At 40.3% G+C, this 26861-nt stretch overlaps 4 protein-coding genes across 5 annotated transcripts in view; 2 read left to right on the forward strand and 2 right to left on the reverse strand.

The window, feature by feature from the left end:
• The window catches only part of LOC143919404 (ATP-binding cassette sub-family G member 1), a 42450-nt gene extending 38515 nt beyond the window's left edge, over nt 1–3935 (forward strand). For both annotated transcript variants that reach the window (XM_077441712.1, XM_077441713.1), the window contains exons 7-10: nt 595–945; nt 1120–1284; nt 1369–1625; nt 3326–3935. In XM_077441712.1, coding sequence (XP_077297838.1) covers nt 595–945; nt 1120–1284; nt 1369–1625; nt 3326–3667 — 1115 coding nt within the window. In that variant the 3' untranslated portion in view covers nt 3668–3935. The remainder of the gene's footprint in view (nt 1–594; nt 946–1119; nt 1285–1368; nt 1626–3325) is intronic.
• Nucleotides 3936–4020: 85 nt separating this feature from the next.
• RIOK1 (RIO kinase 1) lies at nt 4021–7626 on the reverse strand. Its single transcript, XM_077441714.1, has 4 exons — nt 7434–7626; nt 6067–7284; nt 5786–5984; nt 4021–5715 (listed from the first exon to the last, which is right to left on the reverse strand). The coding sequence occupies exons 1-4, from the start codon at nt 7518–7520 to the stop codon at nt 5561–5563; spliced, it is 1659 nt and encodes a 552-aa protein (XP_077297840.1). The 5' UTR covers nt 7521–7626; the 3' UTR covers nt 4021–5560.
• Nucleotides 7627–10840: 3214 nt separating this feature from the next.
• Nucleotides 10841–14727, forward strand: Arpc1 (Actin-related protein 2/3 complex, subunit 1A). Its single transcript, XM_077440465.1, has 3 exons — nt 10841–11059; nt 11164–11243; nt 13384–14727. Exons 2-3 carry the CDS (start codon nt 11171–11173, stop codon nt 14442–14444), a joined length of 1134 nt encoding a protein of 377 aa, XP_077296591.1. The 5' UTR covers nt 10841–11059; nt 11164–11170; the 3' UTR covers nt 14445–14727.
• A 64-nt stretch (nt 14728–14791) lies between these two features.
• Nucleotides 14792–26530, reverse strand: Sec71 (ADP ribosylation factor guanine nucleotide exchange factor Sec71). The gene is made up of 4 exons (XM_077440646.1): nt 26492–26530; nt 24693–26206; nt 16990–21863; nt 14792–15240 (listed from the first exon to the last, which is right to left on the reverse strand). The coding sequence occupies exons 2-4, from the start codon at nt 24814–24816 to the stop codon at nt 15103–15105; spliced, it is 5136 nt and encodes a 1711-aa protein (XP_077296772.1). The 5' UTR covers nt 24817–26206; nt 26492–26530; the 3' UTR covers nt 14792–15102.
• Nucleotides 26531–26861: the final 331 nt, after the last annotated feature.

The following is a 26861-nucleotide window of genomic DNA, read 5'->3' on the forward strand; positions in this document are numbered from 1 at the left end:
TTCGGTGATATTTTATCTTTGTATTTATCCTTGCTTGACAGTGATCGATAATGGTGAATCCCATATGTATTGAAATGTAGGAGAAACATATGCACTCTGCAAGTGCAACTACCTACATTCGAATTCAGTTTGTGGAACACCCACTGTCACAACGTGGAGCCAAGGACGTGACATACCACTCAGTGTGTTTTCGCTCTCGTCAAAGTCATTTCTGATTGGCTGGATAGATCAAAAACGTTTGTGATTGGTTGGTCGTTAAATAATATTATTTTTTACAAAGCTCTTCTATGTTTCGCTTCGCTCATTGGTCTGACAACATATTTATATTATATTCTACATTCTTCCGATCATTTTGAAACTTTGCCATTTTGCGCGATTTGGTCAACAATAGATATTCAAATCAATTCCGCCAGTAAGGTGGTGAAAAATAATCGTAATAGACACGTTTATGAAATGCTAGAATCTTTACCATCTTGACGTCTTACTTACCGTTCAGTGTGTTTTCGACCTTAAAGTCATCATTTATGGACAGAACTACCTTAAATACTAATTGTCCGTTGGGCCACTTAATATGCTAATGCTATATTTTTTCAGTCATTGAAGTGACAGAGAGTCAGAGCAACATCGACACGCTCTCGAATCTCACTCAGAACGGAAAATCATTTCAGACTGATGAAATTGTCAAAATAACCAACATTGTCACCAACATGGAGTTGCAGGTGAAGAAATCCGAAGTTCAAAGTCCTCTAGAAAATGTTACGTTTCAAAGAAGAAACTCGAGCACTTCGGTAATATCGCAAATATCCAACATAAGTTCCACAATGGCGTGGCTTAAGATGCGAAGATTGTCGACGGATTCGAATATCGAATATGCAACTTCTGGATTCGTCCAATTTAGAGTATTGCTGCTGCGAATGTTGCTGCAAATAAGAAGAAACACCTTAGGTTACTATGCCAATTTTATAATATAAATTCTCACTCGTGGAGTAAGGTCGTCAACTAGAGATTTGAGTCCAATCCAATTCAAGAACATGCGTTCTACTGTACTTTGGCCTACATATACTTAAATGTCTTGTACCTGCCTCATAGTATTAAATTGAAATCATATATTTTTTTCAGGAATTCAAATACAAACCGTTCACCACATCCTGTGCGGACTTTTGATAGGACTTTGCTTCTACGGAACGGCAAATGACGGAGTCCAAATGTTCAACCACTTGAAGTTCTGCATAGGAGTCACCATATTCTTCGCATATACCCAAATAATGGTTCCAGTTCTAGTGTGTAAGACAAAATCACACCCAAATTCAATATATTGAAAGCATACGGTTGGAGCTCAGTGGAAACCACTTTACTTTTACTTTACAGACCCTCAAGAGGTGAAACTCGTCAAGAAAGAGTACTTCAATAGATGGTACGGACTTGCTCCATACTACGCCGCCTTAACAGTGTCTAAATTGCCTTTGCAAGTTTTTCTCAACGTTATATTTTGCTCGTTGGTCTACTTCATGGCAGGACTGCCAGTAGAACTCTTCAGATTTTTACTGTTCTGCTTGGTCGGCAATGTGGTGTCCCTCGCTGGAGAAGGATTGGGATTAGCCATCGGATCACACTTCAGCGTTACGGTATGCAGATTTTCAAGTTTTACACTTTTTTTTCTCATTAATGAAGGTAATGAGGGGTGATATGGTCAGACAATGGATGTCATTTATTCATGACTTTATTCGTCAAATGGTGGGGAGGAAATGATGTGGAACCTATCAATATGATTGGCGAATGTCGCAGAGTCCTTGCAAAGATTTTGTTGAAAGGTAACCAACCCAGTTACCCAACATAACACGTTAACCAACTAAGCCCAGTGGTTAACGTGTTATGCTTTTTACTGAGGGGTCATAGGTTCAATCCACGACTCGGTGTCGCTGGCCAGACCTTGGATATATGTGACTCCAAGTCGATCTCTTCGTATCAGAGTTTGCCGATTTATCTAATTTCATTGTTCAAAATAAGCATCTCGGATTTGTTGATTATTATAAATATGTTACCCACCTACATACATACTCTAAATTTATTTGTCGCAAAAATTTGCTGTGTATCGAATATGATGCTACTCCGTGAAAATTACTGAAAAATATATACTGGTCCGCGAACTGAAAAAGCTTGAGTAGCACTGCTTTACACATAATATCACTCGCAAATGCCAGAGTAGCGGGTAAACTAAAGCTGGCGACCACGGTACCACGGCAAATAAGCGACTGCCCGAAACTGAAATACAAACCGGTTCGACTCACTGCGTAGGGGGCGGGATAAGCAAAATTTATTCTATCTTGGTTAGGTCATGTGTGTGGGGCAATGCCCCAGTTGTCCTTAAAGACGAGCCGCCATTGGGTTTACCTGTAATAAAATAAAATAAATAGTGTAACTACAATGATCCAAGACCACTTTCATGCACGGTTCGGTAATTACTCCGCAAAATGCGATCTCGCGCGTCACTAAAATCTTGATCACGGAACATCTGGCACCCAAAAACTCTATCAATCGAAAGCCACATTGTATTCGAGTGCCATATGTACCGTGATCGAGATGTTAGTGAATTGCGCGAGAAAGATTTTTGCGGAATAATCCGTTTACCTTCATACACATACGTATCTAATTACTATTGAAAATATGTATGTGACATTACATGCATGATATTGAAATACCTCTGATTGGAGTTATTTAGTTTAATTGATAATTATGCCCTTATATGTACAAGATTTACATATCAGCCAGCAGTTTGGCTTAATGGCAGTGTATATGTACATATATTTAGCACCACTGAGGTCGAAGGTTCGAGTCCTCGTCAAACTGCTGGTTATGTTTAGGGGTTTTGTGACTCCAAATCGATCGTTTCTCTATCAGAGTTTGCCAATTTTATCTGATCATTGTTGAAACGGTTCCTGAAAATTGGTATTAAATCATTTCCTATTGTCACAAAATCTGTGTGTATAATTGTAAAAATTATGCAGAGTAATCTGAAATCTATAGATATATCTATAATTTCGTGTTTATTATGTGTATAAAAATTGTAATAATAATTATACACAAAAATCTAAAAATAATCCATAGATGTCTCTATGATTATTATTTCTGTACTGATTAATTGTTATATGCTATGTATTCTGATTGTATATGTATTATTGTATTTCTGACCGTTATCGTACACTCGTCGCATTGGAGAGATCTGTAATGACGAGTGTATATTGATTGTAACAATAAAATAAAATACAATGTACATATGTGGTTGAGTTTGTAATTATTGTTATTGAGATGTATTTATTCGTTTCAGAACGGATGTGCAATGGGACCACTTGCAATTGCTCCATTCCTCGGCTTGGCAATATACGGCTTTGACTTTGCAAAGAGTATACCGTGGATGATGAACCTTCTGATGAAAGTGTCGTTTGTCAGGTGTGGAGTAGTAGCTTTGGTGCTGACCGTGTTTGGATTCGGCCGGCAGCCATTGGAGTGCGACGATTTGTATTGCCATTTCGCTAAGCCGAACGTTCTGCTCGACTATTTGGACATATCGAGAACCTCAGTGTGGTTCGAAATTGGATCCATGGTGACGCTTATGTTGGTGTTCAGGTCACTGTGTTATTTGGCCCTCCGGCGAAGATTTGCAACATGATCATTCACAAAATTCTTACATACGGCAATCTCAATCTAGAAATTTCTGGGATTGTGTTATAAACATTAAGTAATTCAGATCCAAAAAATAAATAAAATCTCTTAGTTATAACTTAATATAACGTTCAAATGTGCAACTTTATCAATAATTTCAGTAACAAAAAAATTGCATATGAGCTAAGCCCAAAGTTGTGTAGGGCTCTAACAATGATAAGACTGATATGTATGTGTAATTTTATTTTTAAGATATTTGATTAGATGTCTATACAGTATTCAAAAGTTGACACAATCTCAAATTTTAATATTAATAGAATTAAACAAAATTTATATATTATTTTATAGTTTAATGTATGCATATATGTAGCTTGGGATAGTTTTCATACTTCATTACCATAGATATAGAGTACATAGATATGCCTTCACATACAAATTTCGTTGGAGATCTTGTCCCCATTAACTGAGGGGTGCGGGGGATTTAACTAGCGGGGAAGTGGTGAAAAAAAAGTTCGACGCAGCGGTCGGCAGTGGTCAGCAACCAGTGTATGTACATATGTACATGCACTGAAGTTTTATTTTATTTATAACTTTATTTTATTGGACACTCCGCGTGACGGTAAACCAAACTAATAAAGCCATATTAAGAAAAAAATATTTAGCTATACACACTATATTAAACTACAAATGTATGTTACTATAATTAAACAATCATTAACTATTACAATATTTAAATATTAGTAACTTCCGCAAGGCTCAATTTTAAAGCTGACACTTTAATATTTAGTTCATTGTTTGTAGTTTTAAACTTAATGTCGATTTCTGAATTTCCTTCAGTGCCAACAAGATATACGTGTGCATTTAGAGACATCTGTGGCAGAGGTTGTCGACCGCTGTTCAATCATCGCGCCGATATTTCATTATATGTTAAAATACTACTAAAATTGAATACATTATATATTAATTCTTACTTATGATATGTGATGCCATCCGTCTTTTTATGTTTTCTTGAGTAATTGTAACACAATTTCACTGAACACGTTGGCATTTTCGAAAAATGTCAATCGACCTTCCTACTTTGAAGCTAACTAGCTACTGAGAGAGAGTGTGCATGCACTTTACTTTCCTTTGGGTATGCATGCACCAAAAGGGTGATCGGCTTAGAGCGTCAGGGCGTATCTATATATTCTATATCTATGTTCATTACTCATTTAAGTGTCTCATAACGTGAACTTTAACCGAAACATACAATAAGACAGAGTGTAGATCATCCAAAGTCACATTATTGCCTGATCCACGACATGATACCAAAATTAAATATATAAATACATAATATGTGGACCGGTTGTGGGTGTTGTACTATATTTTATTAGCTTTAAATGTTATATTGTATAAAATGCTCAAGAAAAAATCTCAATATATGACTGTACAGTGACAGTTATGCAAGCTTAATCTTTGTGTCGTCAGATTGACAGTACGACTTAAATTTGCAGCATTAAACACTATAGTTAGGTGACTGTTTTACATGTTTTTAGGTTATATGACAAAACCAGGACATTTTTTCCAAAATATAGTTTCTAAATACTTAATCTAATATTTATAAACAGGCAAATCCCAAGGATTCTACCAGGACAGATACCAAAAAACCAATACTGTACTAGTAAAGCCAGTACGAATGGTCACCTTACACTATAATTGGTAATTACATGATGAATTGAATCTGATCTAATATATAATTGTCAAATATGACCAAGTCAGACCAGAGCTATTGCGACAGCTTGGTGTGTTTAGTGAAATATTATACTTTCATGTAATACTTTGTATTTGGAATTCGAAATAAAGACTATTTTTTTAATACGTATAAATTTATTTTAACTAATTATAACATGGTATTATTTATTTATTTTTTTGCTTGTTTTTCTTTTCTTTTTTTGACATGCTTCTTTACTTTAGTCTTCCGCTTTTCAGCCTGTGTCACTTTTGCTGCTTTTTTCCTGGCTTTTCTACTTTCTGGAGATTCATCACGAGGTCTGCCTCCTAAATTGTGTTTCCGTTCTGTAAATGATCATAGTTTTAGTAAATGACACCAAATAAAAATCAGATTTTATTATAACATAATGAATACCTTGGTCATCATCGCCTTCACCGGAATTAGATGAGCCGCTTCCGTCACTCTCATCATCGCTACCTTCATCCGGATCCAAAATTTCAGGCGTAGTCACAGCACCCGACAGATCTGACTTCAATCCAGTAATAGTCTTATACACCAAATCATCACCAGTTCCAGCTTTCGCCAATCTAATATCTCGTTCAATGTCTACAACCTACAAAAAAAATAAATAAGAAATGGTTATTTAAATATCTTACATATTAGTTTGCTTCATTTAAATAACGTATTTTATTTACTTCAGCAAGTCTTTTGGGTATGTATGCATTTTTGAAGACTTCTTCTTCGATCTGTTCTTTAGCAGACAACTCTTCGTGGTCTCTATTTGATATAGCCTCGGAGATTTTTTCCAAATAAGCCTCCATATTTTGATCGGAAATGCTAGGATCGGTGATGAAATCGAACAACTCCTTTACCGTCATTGTTGCCACACCTTTCTTCCGGAAAAACTCTGACACATTCGTACAATCCTTCCTGAGGAATAATAGAGCTTGCGGATGATCATGCTCGACAGATTGAGAAACGTCTATCACAACTACCTGCCCGTCGTGATATAACAGATTGAACTCTGAAAGATCAGCATGAACTAGCCTACATTTATTGTACAACCTCCACATCATAACGACGCACTCCCGGTACAAAGTGCAAGCTTTGGATGGTGACAGTTCTACTTCTTTTAACTTAGGAGCCGGCCAGCCGGCTTTACCGATGAATCTCATGACTAGAACGTGACCTCGCAGTATAATAGGTTCAGGCACGTTCAAACCTTCACTGTGCATACGTACTAAATTCCTCATTTCCTTCTCAGCCCAAGTCCTGACCATCTTCCTCGGATTTGACTTACAATATCCGTGTCTGAATCGGTACTCACCGGTCACATATTTATCTCGATCCTTGAATACTAAAATAGACGTCTTGTATACTTTAATGGCGTAGTCTTGTTCGTCTTTAGACGTGGCGTGGTATACGTTTGCTTCTTTACCAGTCGATATGCAGCCGTTGATTTCAGTTATAGCGCCTTTGTTTAGTAATTTAAATAGGATCATCCTCGTTCGAGGATCTAGAACTTGTTCGACAGTGGCTCTGTCGTGTTTGTCTTTCACTCGCAGTCTGTCGTTGTCCGTCTTTCTCGAGCTTTCCAGCAGTGAATTTGCAACGGCATTAGACAAGTGAGGCATTTCATACTTGTCAATGTTGATTTTATTAGTATATTTTTTGAACAACTTTTCTGACGGTTGATATGATGAAATTTTGTTCGAATTGTTTTGAGTGTTGAGACCACGGTTTTGAATCGTTAATTGTTTATATTTCCCATCGACACCTTCCATTTCACCGTCCCATTCGTAGAATTCATCATCGGACACATCCTCATCGTCATAATCGTCATAGTCAGAATCTAAGGTAGGCACAAATTTTACTACTTTTGGTTGAGTTTGAATATTTTCTGTTCCGTTTTGCTAAAAATAAAAAAAAAAAAACAACATTTTACTTGTAAAACTATTTCATGTTAAGACATACGACATAAAAATACATACATTTATTACACCATATTAAATATATTTACGAAATGTGATATACATGTTAAATTTTGACATTCTATACATACCGGTGCTACAACATCTTTTTCATCTTCAGCATCACTGAATATTCCATCTTCATCTTTTACAGCATCCGTTTTACGGGAGGCCAGCATTTTGACATATGCACGTGGCTTTTGACAGCTGACATTAAGATCACTCAGACAATTGGCCTAAACCTCAACATATGTAAACATTCACTCAGCTCAAAGATGCCAACTTAATCATTCATACATTCATCCCTCTAAGTTTCAAAACTAAATCTTATATGTTTGTATAATATATTAATATATTAGGGAATATTGAAAATAGTGAATTTTTTCATTTGTAAAAAATAGTTCAAATTTAAGTAAGCCAATTTATACGTACATATATCGGTAAACGGATTAAGGTCTGTTCATACCTAGTCAGCACGTACCGACTTCAGCAGGTATCCGGCCGTATGGAAAGTATTCTTTGGTACATTTTGTATGGGTATATTCATACCAACCGTCACGTTTACGCCACGGCAGGCTTACAGCAGTACCCGACGTTTCCTGTTCATACCTTACAGCAACATCCCTCAACGTATCGTATCCGTTTTTTTGGCCATCGTGGAAATATACACGCGAATTACGTGCCATGAGTCTGCCGCTTTGCTATTTTGGACCAATTATCGATAGTGACAGTTGACAGCTGTTCAATCTTTCGACATGGTTTTGGCGCAAATATTTAAAAAAATTTTAAATTTTTTACGGAAATATTTAAAAAAAATTTTGTCCATCATCCAGAAGCTCCTTATACAGTGTCCAAAACTCTCCTCCGGTTTTTCTATTTTTTAACATGGGATGCACATCAAAACGCCTCCGTGCTTTTTTATTGTCTTCTTGAGCTTCTTCTTTCAACAACAACGCGATTATACATAATTTTTTGTTCGATAAACGCCGAAACATTTTTGCTGACTTGTATTCTGACGCGTAGCTACGAATACACGTGTATGCATTCATATTGCAAGTACTCGACAATACGACGTAAGCAATATTGTGCCGTATCGTCATGGTCTGTAATGTATCAGTAAGCCGATTTTGCCTTGCACTCGGCCGAAGTGTTGTGAACGTGACGTGACCGCGACGTGTAGGTAGATATGAATAGAAATGTAATAAAATGACATATTTGAAACGGAGTCGTGCAGTGCTGAAGCCGTGCAGTGCTGTTAAGTATGAAAAGACCTTTATTCCGAAAAAAAACGATCTCACGCAAGTCACTGAAATCTCGATCACGGAATATCTGGCACTCGATTATAATACAATATTTCAAAGCAGGTATAAAAATAGTAGTTAATCCAAACAAACCCTAGATCACTACCCTAGATAACTACCGTCGGGGTCTTCGAGTAAGGCGCCCCGGAAGCGGAAAGTTCAGCATCACTAATGGATTATATATCAGTTGTATTTGTTACAACGTTTAATGGAATAACTATTCAATCCATGTTTTAAATGAAATATGTGAACGAACACCTTTGCGCGCAAAAAATGGGTCCCACGTTGGGACGCGCAGGTGGCGTACGTATGTTTTCCAGGTGTACAATATAAAGGGAAACCGTGGATTGATATGGACGTGTCGTAGGGGTAGGGGTTCTCCTGATTTGATTAATCTCGTCGAATCGCAGCCAGCTGTACGAGCTGGCGGGAGAAAAGCTGGAGATCAATAAAAGGCACTCTCATCGACGCTGGGCTGTGGCGAGGTCCCTTCCTCTGTGGAGACGGCTTCTGTCTGCTCTGTTAACAGCTGCGTATGAAGAAGGCGGGAGCTCCAGGAACCTTAAAGCTACTACTGGGATCTACCGAACGTGAACCACCCGCCTCGACCTGGGGATGCAGCTGGAACAAAAAGAACTTATCTAGACCGTGTCCGCAGAAAGTCTACTGAAAAGAGAGCGCTTGATCTTTTCTCGCACGCCATGAAATCTACGTCCGTAGAGTGGAGGTTGTTCGGTACGCTGGTACCAACGGCTAGATGATTATTGGTCACAAAGCGCTCGCTCAAAAGTCACTAAAATATCTATAACGGAAAATCTGGCAGCCGAATAGTCCATCATACTGTTGCGTACGGGTGGGTGGAGGATCCAAGTAAAAGGTCAAAGTCGTGTCACAGCATTTATTGATGATTAAGGAGATACACTGGCAGTGTTCCGTCCAGAATGTCTTGATATCACCTAAGTACCGCCTTATATCGGGTCGGTTGCTCAAGGCATCCGGTTACTTCCCTATTGTTTAGGCATGTACCCGGATATGTATTCCCACGACACCCAGTCCCACGGTATCACGGTATCGGTCACTTCTGAGAAGGGACCAACAACGGCCAACTCGGTGGCCATTGTTTAGCCTACATGCACTTAGTTTGCAGATTGTAGGCGGAGTAGGAAGTGTTGACCGTATCCCAGCCTAGCGAAACACTGTTGTGCTTGTTTTAAGTTGTTTTATTGTTTGCCTAAATATTGTACAAGTGTATTAGAATATTTGGGGAAGTTTCTCGAAGCGGCTGGAATCGTAGTGTTCTCGAGACGGCTATTGGCTGTTGACTGGTGTCGTGGTGGCCGCTGGGTCTGCAATGTGTCGTTGCTCTGGATCCGGCTGATTTGCAAGCGTTCTTCCATTTTATTTTTATTTTTTATTTATTTTATTTAAATAGGCACACATACGGAATAAAATATAAAAAGAAAGTTGTATAATGAGACAAAAAATAATAATAAACATAAATAAAAATATAATATTCCATTTACAGTGAGCACCACATTGTAGGGTAGTGTAGTGGTAGCTGGATGTCGACTGCTGTCGTGGTGGTTGCTGAAGTCTGACTGGTTATTGTTGACTCGTGGTGGCTGTTGGAGCTTGACTAAAGTTTATCCTGCCCAGACTTCCTTTTATAGTGCTTTTGGGGGCCCACGTGACTAGTTGATCGGAAGTAACATCTGGCGATGATTTCTGGGAAGTGCACGTGTGGCTTGTTTACTGGCGATTGTTTCTGAGAACCGCAGGTGGTTGTTTACCGGATTTGCTTCTTGGAAGTGCACGTGTGAAAGGAAGTACCATCTGGCGATGATTTCCGAGAATTACGCGTGTTGTTGATGAGTGTACCGTCTCGCGTTCGGGGGGGTGGGGAGTGAGTGTTGGGGTGATGACGCTGGTTTATTTATTATTTGTTTTTATATGCTAATTTCCGCTTGTGTGACGGGATTCCTACAAGATAATCCTCGAAACCAATTATAACGGTCACACAGTGTCAGGGATGCGCCTCGGCCTAATCCGATTGCCGGCGGCTCTTTTTAGTATACGTTACAATACTTACGAGAACTCGAGTGCCAAATAATCCGTATTCGCGATTTTCATGGTAGAAATTGCCTTTTAGGCGATCGTAATGTGACTAATAATCCAATTACCGACAAAACTTCACTAGCATAGTTGGTTAGATTGATTAGGTGGGAAAAGCGTACGCTAAGGCCAAAAGTGTGTGTCAACCGGCGTGTGTCAACCAGAAGGGGTGCGGCTGCTCGTGTTGACGGTCCAGAGTCCGCGAGTCATCCCCGCTCCTCGCACTCCTCGTTCTTCGCGCCCCTCTTCATCTCTCTCTCATCCACAGCATTTCAAACCTCACTACTGTCATCTCGAGCCCACTAGTGCGTACACCTGATATCTGACACACACCATACGACCGTTATCTCTCTTCGCTTGTAATATAACCATCGGTTCATGTGTACACTAATACATTTCATACTTGCAGATTCAAAATGGCACAAGTGCATACATTCGGAGACCTCTGCAGTCCCATATCTTGCCATGCATGGAACAAAGATCGCACTCGTAAGTTATCGATTGGTTGATACATCTCTATTCACATCGCTTTAAATATAATTGTATAGGATAGCAGAACTGTGTAGATTTGAGAAGTGAAGTGAATGAGAGCATCGTTTTCATCATTTTTAACTTTGAACTATAAACAAAAATGGAGACTAATCAATCTTTGCTAAGTTTGATTCACTGAATTCGAATATGACAAGTCTATCCTGTTTGGCCAAATTGCGTAACAATTTGATGCAGTGCGTGATCGTCACCTGATCCAATCCACTGGTCGGTTCGTCCAGGAAGAATATGAGAGGATTGTTCACCTGCTCCGGCTCAATTAACAACCTTCAAACGGTTTAAAGTTGTGTTATAGGATGCAACAAGTCTATACAAATATCCCAGAAACGTACAACCATAAAAGAAAAGCCTTTGGAATCCACGGGAAAAGTTGATGTTTCAGCTTTTGACTCTTTTAACTATAAATAGCAAGAATATTATACGCCTATTGAAATTTTGGTGAACGATTTCCTCTTTACAATAGCAGATGTTTACTTAAGAGACAGTCTGTACAAAGTCTAGAATTCATCCTTAGGTGAAGAAGGCATCAAGAGTAGATGCTCCCTCTCAAAGGATACATACAATACCTTTTTCTAAATATATATTTATTTAACTCTTTGAATGCTGACCAACGCCGATCGGAGTCCACGGGCCCGAAAAACGCGTTGTATTTTGAGCATGTACAAAATAAACAAGAATACTACCCACTAAGCCTTTCCAAGTAGCATTGAAAAAAAATGCATTAAAAATGGGTCGTGTAATTCGTGTCAATGTTTATAAATACACCAGAATTTCCGACTTTATAACCGTAGCAGAATTTCTCAATGGAAATCCTTAACTGCGGAATATTTGAGATTGTGGCTTGGCATTTAGATTGTGAGCATTACATTTTAACAACAATGAAGAAGTTGGAACTAGTTTTGGAAAAATACTTTCGTTAATAGACTTCTTTCGTTTATTTTATATTGTTGCAAGATATATTAGAGAGTCTAAACACACCTTTACAAAACTCGAAATCCTCAGCGGTAGTTATCTAGGGTTTGTTTGGATTAGCTACAATTTTTATTATACCTGCTTTCTATTGTATTTCTAAATAATTCCAGTTGGAAATGTCGGCGATATTTTCAGCGTGGCGGGCTTTCAACAGAAAAGACGTCAGCACTCAAAGGGTTAAGAGATATAGTCATAATAGGGAAAAATATCAGACTATTGATTCCAGTACTCACTTTCGGCATAGCATTCTCACATAGATTGTAAAAATCTCTGTAAAAATTGCACATTTTTTTTTAAATGAGGGCAAGCCAACAAAAATTACTGTCATATTTGACTCAGTGGGTCACACTTAGTAAATATTGATTCGTATTTGCTCCGGTACGTATAATTATTTATCTGAATGAAAACCACAATTTACATAGACCTATTCCTACTTGTAAGAATGAATTTAACCGTTTGCCCGCGGCCGTCTTCTATGGAAGCTTTGAACTGAATCTGAACTTTGCACGGGATTTTGAGCCTTATATGCGCCTATTTCAACTGTTTTAAGGTTCAAAATTGGTTGAATATATTACTGAGTTGAATGCCATCTATTCATTTTGCTTAAAATGAATATATACCAGTCAAAAATTAGTTTTTTATGGAATAAACTGAAACCTCGTTCATGTAACGTCACGTCTTCATACAATTATGAAGAGTGATTATTTGACAATTAATCCAAAACTACGAGATATATTAGGTATTTTATTGTTTAAAATAATACTTTATGTGTTAATTAACATATCTGGTTACTTGAGTAAATATTAAAATCTGTATTTAAGGTCGAAACTCGATTGCTAAATTCGCGAAAAAGGTGCCGCGTACAGGGCTTGTTCGCAATATTTATTGCCGCGGGCAAAGGGTTAAATATAGTATTTTAATGATATTTCCAACTACGCTGACTAAGGCACCAATGTGACTCATTAGTCTGATATCAACTTGTGATTGTGTATTCTGTTCTGATATGACTACTGAACGTGAAATGCGAATATAGCGCCTTTTAAAGCTTATCATACCGTTACGATTGTACAATATATTGTTCATACATTAATCGCAAATTTAATTTTAGAAATCGCAATTTCGCCCAACAACCACGAAGTCCACATTTACCAACGGGAAGGTTCCGACTGGAAGCTCATCGACAATCTAAACCAGCACGACCTCCGTGTTATGGGAATAGACTGGGCGGCGAACACCAACAGGATCGTGACCTGTGCCGTCGACCGTAACGCTTACGTATGGACCCGAGGCGAGGACGGCAAATGGTCTCCGACCCTCGTCCTGCTGCGCATCAACAGAGCCGCCACGTGCGTGAAATGGTCTCCGTTGGAGAACAAGTTCGCCGTCGGATCCGGAGCTCGCCTCATATCCGTGTGCTACTTCGAGAAGGAGAACAACTGGTGGGTGTCGAAGCACATCAAAAAGCCGATACGATCCACCGTCACCACTCTAGACTGGCATCCGAACAACACACTGTTGGTGGCCGGCTCTGCCGATTTCAAAGTACGAGTTTTCTCGGCTTACATCAAAGACATTGAAGACCAACCGGAACCGAGCGTTTGGGGTAATAAAGTACCGCTCGGTCAAATGTTGGCCGAGTTTCCCAACTCTCCGTCCGGTGGAGGGTGGGTTCATGGCGTATCGTTTTCAGCCGACGGTAACAAAATAGCTTGGGTAGGGCACGACAGTGCTATCAACATCGCCGATGCTACTAAATCAGGTGCTAGAGGCGCCGTATGCACCAAGCTCAAGACTGAATTCCTACCGTTCCTCGGGTGTACTTGGGTGTCTCCGAATTCTATCGTCGTCGCCGGTTACAGCTACATTCCTCTGCTGTACTATCTCGACGGCGATCAGCTGCAGTTCGGGGCGAAGCTCGATAATGCGCAGAAAAAGGAAGCCGGAGGACTGTCTGCGATGAGGAAGTTCCAATCCCTAGACAGGCAGGCAAGGATTGAAAACGATACCAATCTAGATTCGATCCACCAAAACGCCATAACTTGCCTGTGTCTGTACCAGGGCACAAAGGCCAAAGCGAACAAGTTCAGCACTTCGGGATTGGACGGCCAGCTCGTCATATGGGACTTGCAATCGTTAGAGAATTCCATTCAAGGGTTGAAGATATATTAATAAAACAGTCAAATGAAACTATAACGCTTTTTTTATTGTTTATTATTAACAGGTATTTTTTTTTATAATAAAGAACAAAGCTGATTGAAGCTTTCGTTGCAATGGAAAGCTATCGACATTATTAAGAAATCAAAAATTCGACTTTGAAAGCCAAAGTGCGTAATCGCTGTTGTATACAATAAATAATCTGTCAAGAATAAATAAATACAACACCGATACCTTTCGCTTGCAACGATCCATCAATCGTTAATTTCAAAATAATAAATCAGTATTTGAATTATACATATATATATATATATATATATTGGAATATGATTATAAATATATATATATATATAATGGTGTTTTTGAATATAAATATATGATTTCTAATTGCACGTAAAATTTAAAAGACTTATTTTATTGTTAATACGTCATATCACTTTCAAAATAAATATCTTAAAACACAAAGAAAATGTATATTATATATATGTATATATAACAGACTATCATCAGGTATACTTTCTACAATAAAAATTTACTTCAAAAAACGTTTACAATATGTTTTAAAAATCATATTTTCCTTTTTAAAATTACATAAAATGGTATGCTGGAATAGTGTTCAATGTATGACTAATTAATAATTATTGTTAGAGACTATTTAGAAGGCCAAAATGCGCTAGGTGCTAGATACAATCCTAAATACGGGTCCGATTCGTATGAATACTCTGCGCAGCACCGATCTCAGCTCCGGCTTGAGGTCGAAGCACGTGATCTCGCAGAGGAGAGGGTAGTAGCTGGAGACGTGAGCGGCAAACTGAAAGTATACAACAAAATGTTATTAACGGAATTATTGCCACGTGCGTTTAAAGTAACTAATAAATTTGTGATATATCCAAGTGATTTTTCTTTAATAAACATGTATCTACATATGTATGATACAAAGTCATCTTTTCTTATGTCAATATGCATATTTATTAATAAACAAATAAATAAGTACAAATTATAACGATTTTTGGATTTTTTTTTTTTGAATTACAGGTTTTGCCCCAAGGCGACACCTATTACCAAATTTATACATATATTCTGAATATTTTATTATATACATATATATCAGAAAAGCCTAACAGGTAAACCCCGATGCGGCTTCCTGGACAATTACAAACAGTGCAGCATTTTATTACATAAGTCGCTGAAATTAACGAGACATCTGTGAATTTTAACTTGTACATTAATCATACTCAAATAGTAGTGACATAGTTTTTAGCCAATTTAATCGAGGAACCGTTTCAACAATGAAATCAGAAAAATTGGCAAACTCTGATAAGAAACGATCGACCTGGAGTCACAAATATCTAAGTCTGACCAGCAGCATTACAGATATACTCGGAATAAATTCTTTTAAATCGAGGTCAAATCTCGGGATCGAACCTGGCGCCTCTTGGTGCTAGGCAAAAACCCAACCAACAAGCCATGCTGCTGGCTAAATGAATAAATTTATAGCTTAATTATTATAAATTTGAAATTATATTTAAACTACATACTGTTGTACCCGATAACATATCATCGCATGGGTGTTGGCATATTAAGTTATTAAATAAAAAGAAATGTGTCGTCGTGTTCATGTGTTCGATCCTCAAGCGGTCGAATTTTTTTAAAATACCTTATAAATATATTGAATTTAATATTTATATTTAATTGTTTAATATGAAAAAAAAAATGGTAAAACCAATAGAAATATTAATTAATTAAATCAATTTTCAATATATGGCGGTAAATTCTGTGCCAAGCGGAAACATTAGTAGCGATCAGTATATATACGTTATTTTCTTTTGTTATTGTATTCGTATATACGTTTTGAAAGTGGTTTAGCTGTGACGTACATATGTATGTCGAATCGAACCGACCATTATAAAACGGCGAGCGTTATCTCAGACACACAGACGGAATAGCGATATATGATAATGGTGACAAATAGGTTGTCAGTTTGTTTGGAACCGTTACAACAATGAAATCAGATAAATTGGCAAACTCTGATAGGAAACGATCAACCTAGAGTCACATGTATGCAAGGTCTTGCCAGAGATTGAACCCATGACCCCTCAGTTGGTAGCATTACACGTTAACCACTGAGCTATGTTGCGGGTTTTATATCAATATCCCACAGTGAGATACATCAGCATGGACTAGATGTTAGCATACAATTATTTCGAACATAGTGGTCACGGGTTCGAGTCCCACTTGTTGCTGCTAAGTAGACCTCTGTTTGATCTCCAAGTCGATCGTTTTAGCCAATTTATCTGATTTTTTATTGAAACGGTTCTAACAAATTGACAACCTTACCCATTTCTCGCAACTTTCGAGCTTCCAGAATCTCGAATTTTGGTGATTTATATTACAAAAAATGTAAATGTATCCATAGATGTCTCAAAGATGCTTTGTTAAAATTATTCTAAAAATTGTAAATCGATGATAGGCTGTTAGGCCTTCCTGATATATAATACATATCTATATAAGAATATAATAAAAAAATAAAAAAAATTGTACGGCAAACAAAGCGAATTACCCTGTCGTCTGGCATCTTCAGAATCCTCGTTAGCACCAACAGTAGAAGCGAGGTCCAGGAATCTCTGTGAGCCTCGCTGCACAGACTTATGAAATATTCCAAGGCTTCTTTACTTACAGATATCAGTCTCTGTTCAATTCTCGGCCAGTCTGACCTGCGCGACTCGTCACTATACATCTTGAGCAGTATCCTGAGAACGCACGCCAGCGACTGCGACTCCTGCTTCAGCAGGTTGGGCTTCACCGACCCCTTGAAGTTCGCCTTCCACAATATATTCCGCTGCTCGTTATTCGAGTTGAAAGCCTTAGCGAACCTGTGGCTCTGCAGCAGACAGTCCGTGAGCTGGAACAGGTGCGGAGAACTCAACAACCTGTACATTCCTTGTTCTTCGCGTTGACACTCGGCAGCGTTTCCGACCCCACCGGCCATGTCTGCAACAGCCAGAGCCAACGTCTCCGCATCCTCTTTGCGAGACGTAGCCGGAAAGAATACGATATTATCTATAGTTTGGATGAGTTCTAATTGGACGACGCATTTAATGAGCAATCCGTTGAATAAAGAGCTTCCGTTCTTGGCATCGTCGACAGATATTGATCCCGACATTTGCAAACTGGATCGTTTTAGTATACCCTGTTTCACTGATGGCACGTCTCCGTTTTCCGCATGCTGCTGCATGCCTACCTTACTATTACCGTCAGGCTTCCAAGTCAGCAGCGTGTTGGGAATAGTGCTGTTGAATATATCGAGCATGCACTGACACGTCTTATCCCATGTGTCCTCATCGAACTTGGTTCCGTTGGATATGACCAAGTTTTCCAAGCAGTTGGTCCCGGAACGGGCCAGCTGCTCGTTGTCTTGCTGCACACACCAGTGCAACTGCGCATACAACTGCTCCAACAAGAGAGATCCGAGTGTGTCGAAGTATTGGGTGAACACATCGACGATGGCGTATAAGGCGTGGTTGCAAGTAGTCGTCATCCATTCGTTCTTCTCCAATTGATGCTCGGGGAGTTTCATATTGTCGAATATTCTGAACAGGATGTTGAAGAGATCCCGCCACCAGTGCGGTCTGAACGAGTCGCCGTGCGTTTTGACGATCTCGAACAGGACTGTTAATCCACGGGTGCGCACGTCCAATTTGCATCGGGAGACAACGCACGATAGCGAGAACAGCAACGGGAACCAACCTCGCAGCCAGACTCGGTCGTCTTCCGGCGCTCCGGCTTCCACCTCCATACCGGCGTGTTCGGTGAACAGCTGCGGAGACACGCTAACGCTCAACGCGCATGTCCTCACCAATCGGATCGCTTCCATGGAAGTGTCGGGAAACTTGGCGTTGCAAGCAAACTCCGACAGGCACTTAACGGCGTCCTGAAACGAATCTATCATAGCCGGGAACTGCTTTTCGTACAATTCCGTTATAATCTTACCAGTCGTCTGAAAAGCTAGATCGACGATGGCTTCGTCGTGATCGCCGGCAGCTAAATGAAACACGGAAAAGATATTCTTCCAACCGGATCGTATATTGTGTGCTTGAGAGTTGACCATCTGCGCCACGCATCGCACGACCATATCTCTTATAGTCGGCGAAACATTCTTCTTCATAATATGTTCAAACGGTCTCAAGAAATCTTTTTGGAATCTGAAATTTGCAAACTCTCCTTTTTCTATGAACTTCATTGAAAGCTGCCGCAACGAGTCAACGGCGAAGAACGATATATCTTCATTAGGATTACATCCGACCGCGTTGAAGTGCTCGCCGAGGACCTGCCAAATTCTGGACCACTGCAACCTAATCCTGCCCATGTTGTAGTATGAAATCTCAACGATCTTCTGCAGCGAAAACATTCTAGGATTGACGGGATGGTTCAACTCATCGAGGGACACTTGACAGAGCGCTCTTACAAAGTCCACAATGGCATCACCGTCCAGACGTGTCGAACCGGTGAATATTCTATCTACAGCCACGACCACGCTCTGCGAGCTCGTCTCTCCGATATGCTCCTTGACGATGGGATCTAAAGTCAACAAGTTCAGTTTCAACGGATCCGGTTGCGGTTTGTTATTCGAGCTGGATAGGTATTGGGGTCGGACTCCCGTGCCGATCAATTGAGCCAATTCCAATTGGGATATACACTTGACGATATCGAGCCAACTGTTGCCGAGGTAGTTGCCGTCTGTGTGCGCGACGGTTATTAGCGTCTTAATAGTGTCGATGTTTTTGGCTTTCATTTCGGTGATTGGAGAGTTTGCCGTCAGTAAGGTGAACCTAGCTAGGGCTTGAACGTAAGCGTCGCGTTCTAGAGTCATGTGGAAAATGCAAGCTATGCGCACGGCACACCGTATCCCATCCAAGCAAAGATAGGCGATCTCAGGATCGTCACAATCCTGCAAACCGACTGAAAATGCCGCTAAGAACGGAGTCCAAGCCATCTTGAACATGGGTCTAACATGTTCTAGATGTTTAGCCGTCGTAAATTGCATCTGGACGTGAGATACAGATTCCATCAAGTTCTTGGCTGCCGACGATATGACTTCCATCTCCATATTCCATATGAACTTTCGCTTCTTCTCGTTGGCTATCATCTGCTTTCCTGGTTTGTTGACGGTCGACTTCATTTTGATCTCGTTGCCGGCGATCTCGTCGTATATCTGCGAAAGGTACTCCCTCGGTAAGTCGTTATTATCACTTATGCCACTATTCAATTTAATGTATTGTTCTTTAGTTATCTTATTTTTAACTTGCGGGGAATGTAAGTCAGTCGTGAGCATTATCACCGAGAATGCAAGCACGTAAACAGTGTCGGCACTCGTAAAAAGTGCATTGTTCGGATTGCATTCGCAATAGCGCGCAGCGAACTTCTCCATTAGCCTATCAATCTTTTGGGCCTCTCCTGGCAGACGGAAACCTTCCAAGAAGTATCGCAAAGCGGCAACGATATCCGAGTCGGTGAAATTCATAGAATCCACATACGCGTACATTACTTCCTTACTTGTATCGTCATTTTCGCCTAAAAATTCTCCAATGAACGTTTTGTCGAGGCGGTCGTCGGTGTGCAACCAATCGGCTATTTCCTTAGTGACCTTTCCTAATAGACCTTGCTCTTGCAAGAACGCTATCCCCTTTTTAGGCTTCCGATTGAACATATCTATGCCCGATTCCCAGACTTCCTTCTGCTGCTTCAATACTTCGAATTGTTCCGGAGAATCGAGCACTTCTCGATTGCCGACTAGACTTGACTCCGTAGAATGCAAGCTGACGCTGGATCCACCGTGCGATTTAAGACTTTGATGATCGGCCTCGTCTTTCAACACCCGCTCGCCTAGCGTCGTCTGCGAATTTGGATTCACATACAAATCCTTACTCCACTCGACCATACACTTCAAAATGGAGACTAAACATTCTAAGCCTCTAATTCTCATTGATTTTTCTTGATTAGGCGTGGCGCCTAGTTCTAAAGCCTGCCGTCCTTGTGCAATCTTAGATAAATCGTTAACCAACCGTTGGAACAGATTAGCTGCCGACAGGTCGCAGTCGTAGTTGACGTATATATCAACGACGCTTTGAGCGTCTCCACAAATCCTCGTGAGAGCTTGTATGACCATCCATTTGTGTTCGAACGTGGAGCTGGAAGTTTCCAATATGTTCATGAATATTTCTTTGAAGAAGACTTCTATTTGCATCTTGAGGTGCATTTTGAAGTTCGATAGCAGCGCTAAGAATATGGCTAAGGACAATTCGAATACTTCAGGTATGGAGCTGACGCCGTTCTTCGACAAGGCCACACACAGGTACTGCTTAATGGCTGTGACGAACATTTCGTTGCCACGAAAGACCGGACCGGCGTTCTGCAAAATGGACAGAAGCAAGTGGAGCGATAGTATCTTGGATCTGAGCTCGTGGGATTTCGGGTCTGGAGTGCCGTCAGGTAGCGGCTTCATAGACAATTTACACAAGGCACGAAAAACTAAAAAAGCATCCTTCTGCAGTACGTGAGTGAACTTTGCAGTCACAGAATTGTCGTTTTCGGAATGCGTTTCCACGCTTTCCTGGGACGGCATTCTAGGAATCACCAGCTCGTTATTAATTTGCTCTCCGTTTCCATACACGGAACTTTCACTCTGGGCATAATTACATTCCGTATTGCTTTGGGAGATTTGATTGAGAGAATTTTCAATGATCGTCTCGACAATCTCTCTAGCTATACTTTCAGCGGAATTTTTTCGTTCCCGGACAACATTCTCACTGCTCTGTTCCTCGTTATTGGTTTCATTCGACGGACTAGGTACCTTCTCCTCGGCGGGCTTCTCCTCAGGACCTTTGACTTTGCTTTCGGCGACTACGACCGGCACGTCGACGGCATTTTCCATCTTAGTGAAAATGACGTTTAACATTTGAGTCAAAGTCGCACGAGCTGTGGTTTGATTGATGAGATTTTTACTCGCCAAGTATATATTGTAGCAAGTTCGTACGGCTAACAAGACAGTGCCTTCGTGCACTTCGACGTGTTGACTCGTCACGACGGTCAAGAGAGCTTTAATGATCTGCAATTGAACGCCTTCATCTGTCTGCGGTCCTGAAAAACACCCACAGATCGATTCGACTATTCTGTCAATCAACAGTTTTCCTGGCGTCGTCGAATCCGGAATGTTCCCCGTCAAGTGACCGTAAGCTATCAATTTTTGGAGGCAATCCAATGCCGTCACTACGATTCGGGAGGCTTTGCTCTGACACGCCAACTCAAACGGTAGGAAGTACTTCTCCGCCGTGATGATGTTGGTTTCGTCATTTTTGGGTAACGGTAGAGTGCCTGTCGTTTGAGAATCTCCATCTTCTTTTTGCCCGCCATCTTTCAACTCATTCTTTATATCCTCTGGAATTCGACAAAAGAAAACGTAAGCACATATAGTAATAAAACAGACAAAACAGAACAACGGCAACGTTTCATGTTATTAATATTCAATGAGCTTAAACTGAAATCAATAACTGTTATTAAGTATTGAAATTGCTTAAGGAAAAATAAGAAATTACTTTCCTTTGCGCATGCAAACTATGTAGTGTGATATAACAGCCAATTATTATTACCTCAAATGTGTCGTAATGGAATTTTAGATAACGCAAACTGGAAAGGTATTGGAAGCCATATAATAATGGTAAAGACAAGCAGATCAATACCACATAATATCAATGTTTTATCTATTTTTTTTATATTAGTCTCATACAAATATTGCAGATTATACATATTACACTAAAATAGCTTTCATATATGGAAATTTTCAAAAAACACATCTTATTATTCTCGAATTGTTTTATCAATTTTTACAAATAAAACACGAAGCATTATAAATTAGACAATAAATACCACCTTTTTTATGAATTTATTATAAGATAATCCGACATTATCTACACATTTATAAGTACTCTAGAATTTAAATCAATATTAGCACCTGTGAAAAACATCATTAAGGTCTATTCATACCAGCACAGCACGTAACCAGCAGTACGAAAAGTATTCTTTGGTACATTTTGTATGGACACATTTATATCTAACGCGGCGTAGACGTACCAGCAGTAGCCGACAAAATCTATTCATACTATACAGCATTAAATATCACCGAAACGTATCAAACAAAACCGGTTTTCTTTTACCACTGTGGAAATATTCACGCACGACGTGACGTCATAGTGGCGAGTGCACGCGTACTAGCAATGGACATATGAATATTTTCAGAAACGTCATATTGTGACAATATTGACTCGACGATACGACGCAAGCAATATTTCACCGTATAGTCGGGCTTTGTAATGTATATGTAAGCCGATTTTGCCTTGAACTCAGCCGAAACATCGGAACGTGCTGAAACCGTGAGGTGCTGGATAGTATGAATAGAAACTGTCGTTTACGTGATCTGCTGTGCTGTGCTGTAGCCGTGAACAAATACTGATACTGACCATTTCATTAAACCTCATATGAATCGATGAATTTATGTATGTAACAATGCAACAATCATAAAAATATTTTTTTATATCAAATACTAAGAAAAAATTCCGCAAATAAAATCAATTTTGAACTTTGAAATGACCAATGAATATAAATTGAAATGATAACGCAATGTGAGTGTACAAACAATTCATCATGAAACGGACATACATATGTATGTAGATTTGCAAAAAAAGATACAAACTAAATGAGTAGTATTTTGCGCTTTTTTATTTAAAATTATAAGATAGCATAGTAGCTTATAACCAGCAGTATAGCTCAGTGTTTAGCATATATTGCCAACAACTAAGGAGTCACGGGTTCGAGCCCCGACCCAACAGTGTTGCCGGCCAGACCCTAGATATATGCGACTCCAGGTCGATCTTTTCCTATCAGAGTTTGTCAATTTATCTGATTTAAACTTTAGCTCCTATAAACAAACAAACACAGGAAGATATTGCACGCTGATAAATCAGGTCAACATCTCTGAAACGTGTTGCAATAACATTTCTTTAATATATTAGATGTTCATTATAAGCGAAACGATCTTTGAAAACGACTTTGAGGCAAAATCATATCCTAACTAGTAATAATAATGCGTTTTAATGTATGAAACCGTCTATTCATTCACTTTAATATGAACAAAACAATACTAAATGCGATCAAAGTATGTAGAATGAACGTATCATTCTCGGAATATGGACTGGTCCTGTCTAGCTAGAAAGAATTGCATTCATTGCAAACTAGATGAATAAATGATAGGACCGGGGACCATTGGGGATGATCAGTCACACCCGCCGCTTAAGAGTGACCCTCAAAATAAACTATTTTTCTGCAAATCTTATTGAGGATTAGGCCAGGCTCTCTTTTATTCATATTGAATACCACTAAGGTTATTTTTTCAAGGATAAGCTCTAAAGGAGACAATGTATCGAGGGATAAGTCGGTAAACTGCAAGCAATTTACCATTGCCCGCTGATTGCCCGCCTTCGTTTCTGAGAATCTTTTATCAAATACAATTTTGATATCACATTATATGAGCCGTCTAGTTTCAAAACCATTTTTTTCAATTTTTATTTTATGTTATTTGTGTTAGATCAAAATACGGATCCATATGTTGGCCAAGTAAGAAAGTTCAAAGCAATTTACATCCTATTGAATTACTTAGCTAAAGTCAAGGTTTGTTTCAAAATCAGATAAGTCTCGTAGTTATTGGTCAAAAATGAAAATACAGTCAAGGATGTAAACATCTATGACCAGTTTATATAAAATATTTAAAAAATTAAGCTAGTTATAAGTTTTTCCTTGTTCCTGAAAATTTTCTAAAAACTGACTTATCTGGTTTTGAAACTAGACGGCTCATATGTACTATATAATAAAAATTGTCTAAGTTTACGTTTAAGCTCAGATAACCTGAACGATTATATTGCGTTGTGAGCAAAAGTCTTATTAGTTGGGAGAGCGGTTGATCACCGTTAAAAATGGTTATGGAAGTGATTTGCTGGATGATAAACTGCCTCGTCTGCGGTCTTGAGAAACGCCTCAAACTGAAGGCAAACAATTGTATACGTACAACTCATTTATTGTACTGTTTATTTATTGGTGTGAATTTGAAATGGTAGTTGGCCGAAGCAGCGCTCCTCAGAGTCGGGCGCATTTGATCGTATGACACGTTGAGATGTCACTGAATGGTGACGTGTGAAATGGGAGGGGTGGGTATACCTAGGGCGAGTTCGCAAGCCTTCTTCAGTTGCGAATGGTGAGATCTCTTGATGTCCTTGTCGTTGAGTATGCGGTCTAGAGCGCGCACGATGAACATCTCTTTAGTCTTGAGGTTGGTTTGCATATTGGGGCGGTGTCAGCTAGGGGTGGTTCCGCACCACCATGGCGAGACCCTCACCGCCCACCCTTATCTCTCGTCCCTTTCTCTTTCCCTTTCCCTTTCCCTTTCTTATCTGCTGGCTCTCCTGTCGCTGTCAGAAAGGCGGCCGCAACCCCCACACGTACTGCCAACTGCCAACGACGCAACATTGACAGTGACGTGTCGACTGTCGACTGTCGACTTCAACTTGACACTCCCCCTCTCTATTGTTGTTCAATAACAACAAAAATGCAATACTATCCAATCTGAATTTCGACGCTAGGCAAGTTTATTTGGTGCGTTTAGACGTGCGTGGCTTAGGAAGCAATAAATAATTATTTTTTATTGAAATTGTGGCGGCCGCTTATACGACATGGTCGAGTTTGGTTGCCTTCCTGCGAGTGGGAACCAACTCGGCTGGGTTCGGAGAGCCACTACTCACTCTGTCTTCAGCTGTCATATAATAAACACGTGCATTAACATGCCAGTCGTCTCATTCGTTCATCCTCCATACTGGTGACCCCCGACATCGAGCCACGCAGCCTCGATCAATTTCAACATGCCGCTCATCCCTGCCTCGCCGAGCCAGGCGGGAAAGCTACCCGCCGCGCCCCCATCGCCATCGACACAGCACGCCACAGCCCGCGGGTGACAATAAACGAGCAGACACGGCTACCTACCTACCTACCTACCGATTGGAGTCCAGCCACAACGTCGATGACAGGTGCTTAAAAAAATGGGGAAGCGAATGAGACGACGATCTTGACAGCTGGATGTGGAGTCATGCGCGATCCAGTACACATAGAACGGTCATCCAGCACCACAAGATTCATCACACACCACCTCAGCACCATCATCATCATCATCATCAAGGCCCCGTCCGTCCCCACGAGCGTCGTCACGCCGAGACGGGCGGTAGCGCTACAACACCTCCACGAGCCACAACGACTCACGGTCCAGCTCGGAGTATCATCAACCACATCGATGCCCCTGCCGCCCCCGCCACCCCACCAACTGACATCAGCCTCGGAAGAGCGGCGCCGGCACAGCATCGCATCGCATCGGCGCGACCATCGGACCAGCCACCGTCCTACTCGTGACGTCACCGCCCTCGAATGTACCGACCATTCAGGGCGGTACACCTACACAGCGGATGACCCACGTCAACAATTTTTTTCTTCCCACTTAATAATTTTTTTTCTCTTTGTGTAACAATATTTTTTTTCTTTTGTAAAATTTGTTTCTTTGTAATTTTGGTATCGCTGATGCTGGGGGGGGAGTGATGTGGCGGCTCGCTTATACGACATGGTCGAGTTTGGTTGCCTTCCTGCGAGTGGGGACCAACTCGGCTGGGTTCGGAGAGCCACTACTCACTCTGCCTTTAGCTGTCATATAATAAACACGTGCATTAACATGCCAGTCGTCTCATTCGTTCATCCTCCATAAAATCAGAATGTGAAGCAACAAGACGGTGATTGGACTATTACGCACATTGCGATCGCCCAAAAGACAATTTTTGTCATGAAAATCGCGAATACGGAATATTTGGCACTCGAGTTCTCGATGGTATTGTGGCGGCTCGCTATACGACATGGTCGAGTTTGGTTCCCTTCCTGCGAGTGGGGACCAACTCAGCTGGGTTCGGAGAGCGGCTACTCACTCTGCCTTCAGCTGTCATAAATAAAACACGTGCATCAACATGCCAGTCGTCTCATTCGTTCATCCCCCATATAGTATGATAGTTATCGTTAGTATTGTTGCGTAGGGGTGAGTGGAGGTTCCAAATAAAAGGCCTTTAGTACGCGGGACAGATGTTTTGACCGTTTGTGTTTGTAAGAGAATCGTTTATTTTTGTTCAATTGTTACAATGGTAATTGTATGTACGAAGAGGTTGAGCTTCGGAGAAGTGAGCTGGTTGAACTCCAGAGGTTCACTATGGTGTTGGGAGCTGGTGTGTCGCTTTATATACGTTCTGGCATGTAGCGTGCGGTGTGCAAACGCTTTGTCTTCGTTTCCAGGACACGTGTTGA

Source organism: Arctopsyche grandis, chromosome 11, assembly GCF_051622035.1.
Source record: "Arctopsyche grandis isolate Sample6627 chromosome 11, ASM5162203v2, whole genome shotgun sequence".
NCBI classification, from domain to species: domain Eukaryota; kingdom Metazoa; phylum Arthropoda; class Insecta; order Trichoptera; family Hydropsychidae; genus Arctopsyche; species Arctopsyche grandis.

Coding starts and splice junctions, on each gene's coding strand:
- RIOK1 (XM_077441714.1), bottom strand. CDS start 7,520: ATGCTGGCCTCCCGTAAAACGGATGCTGTAAAAGATGAAGATGGAATA. Junction 5,985..6,066: donor TACCCAAAAGACTTGCTGAA/GTAAATAAAATA, acceptor TTTTTTTTGTAG/GTTGTAGACATTGAACGAGA. Junction 5,716..5,785: donor TGAAGGCGATGATGACCAAG/GTATTCATTATG, acceptor GATCATTTACAG/AACGGAAACACAATTTAGGA.
- Arpc1 (XM_077440465.1), top strand. CDS start 11,171: ATGGCACAAGTGCATACATTCGGAGACCTCTGCAGTCCCATATCTTGC. Junction 11,244..13,383: donor ATGGAACAAAGATCGCACTC/GTAAGTTATCGA, acceptor ATTTAATTTTAG/AAATCGCAATTTCGCCCAAC.
- Sec71 (XM_077440646.1), bottom strand. CDS start 24,816: ATGCAAACCAACCTCAAGACTAAAGAGATGTTCATCGTGCGCGCTCTA. Junction 21,864..24,692: donor GGCTTGCGAACTCGCCCTAG/GTATACCCACCC, acceptor GTCGAATTCCAG/AGGATATAAAGAATGAGTTG. Junction 15,241..16,989: donor TGAAGATGCCAGACGACAGG/GTAATTCGCTTT, acceptor GTATACTTTCAG/TTTGCCGCTCACGTCTCCAG.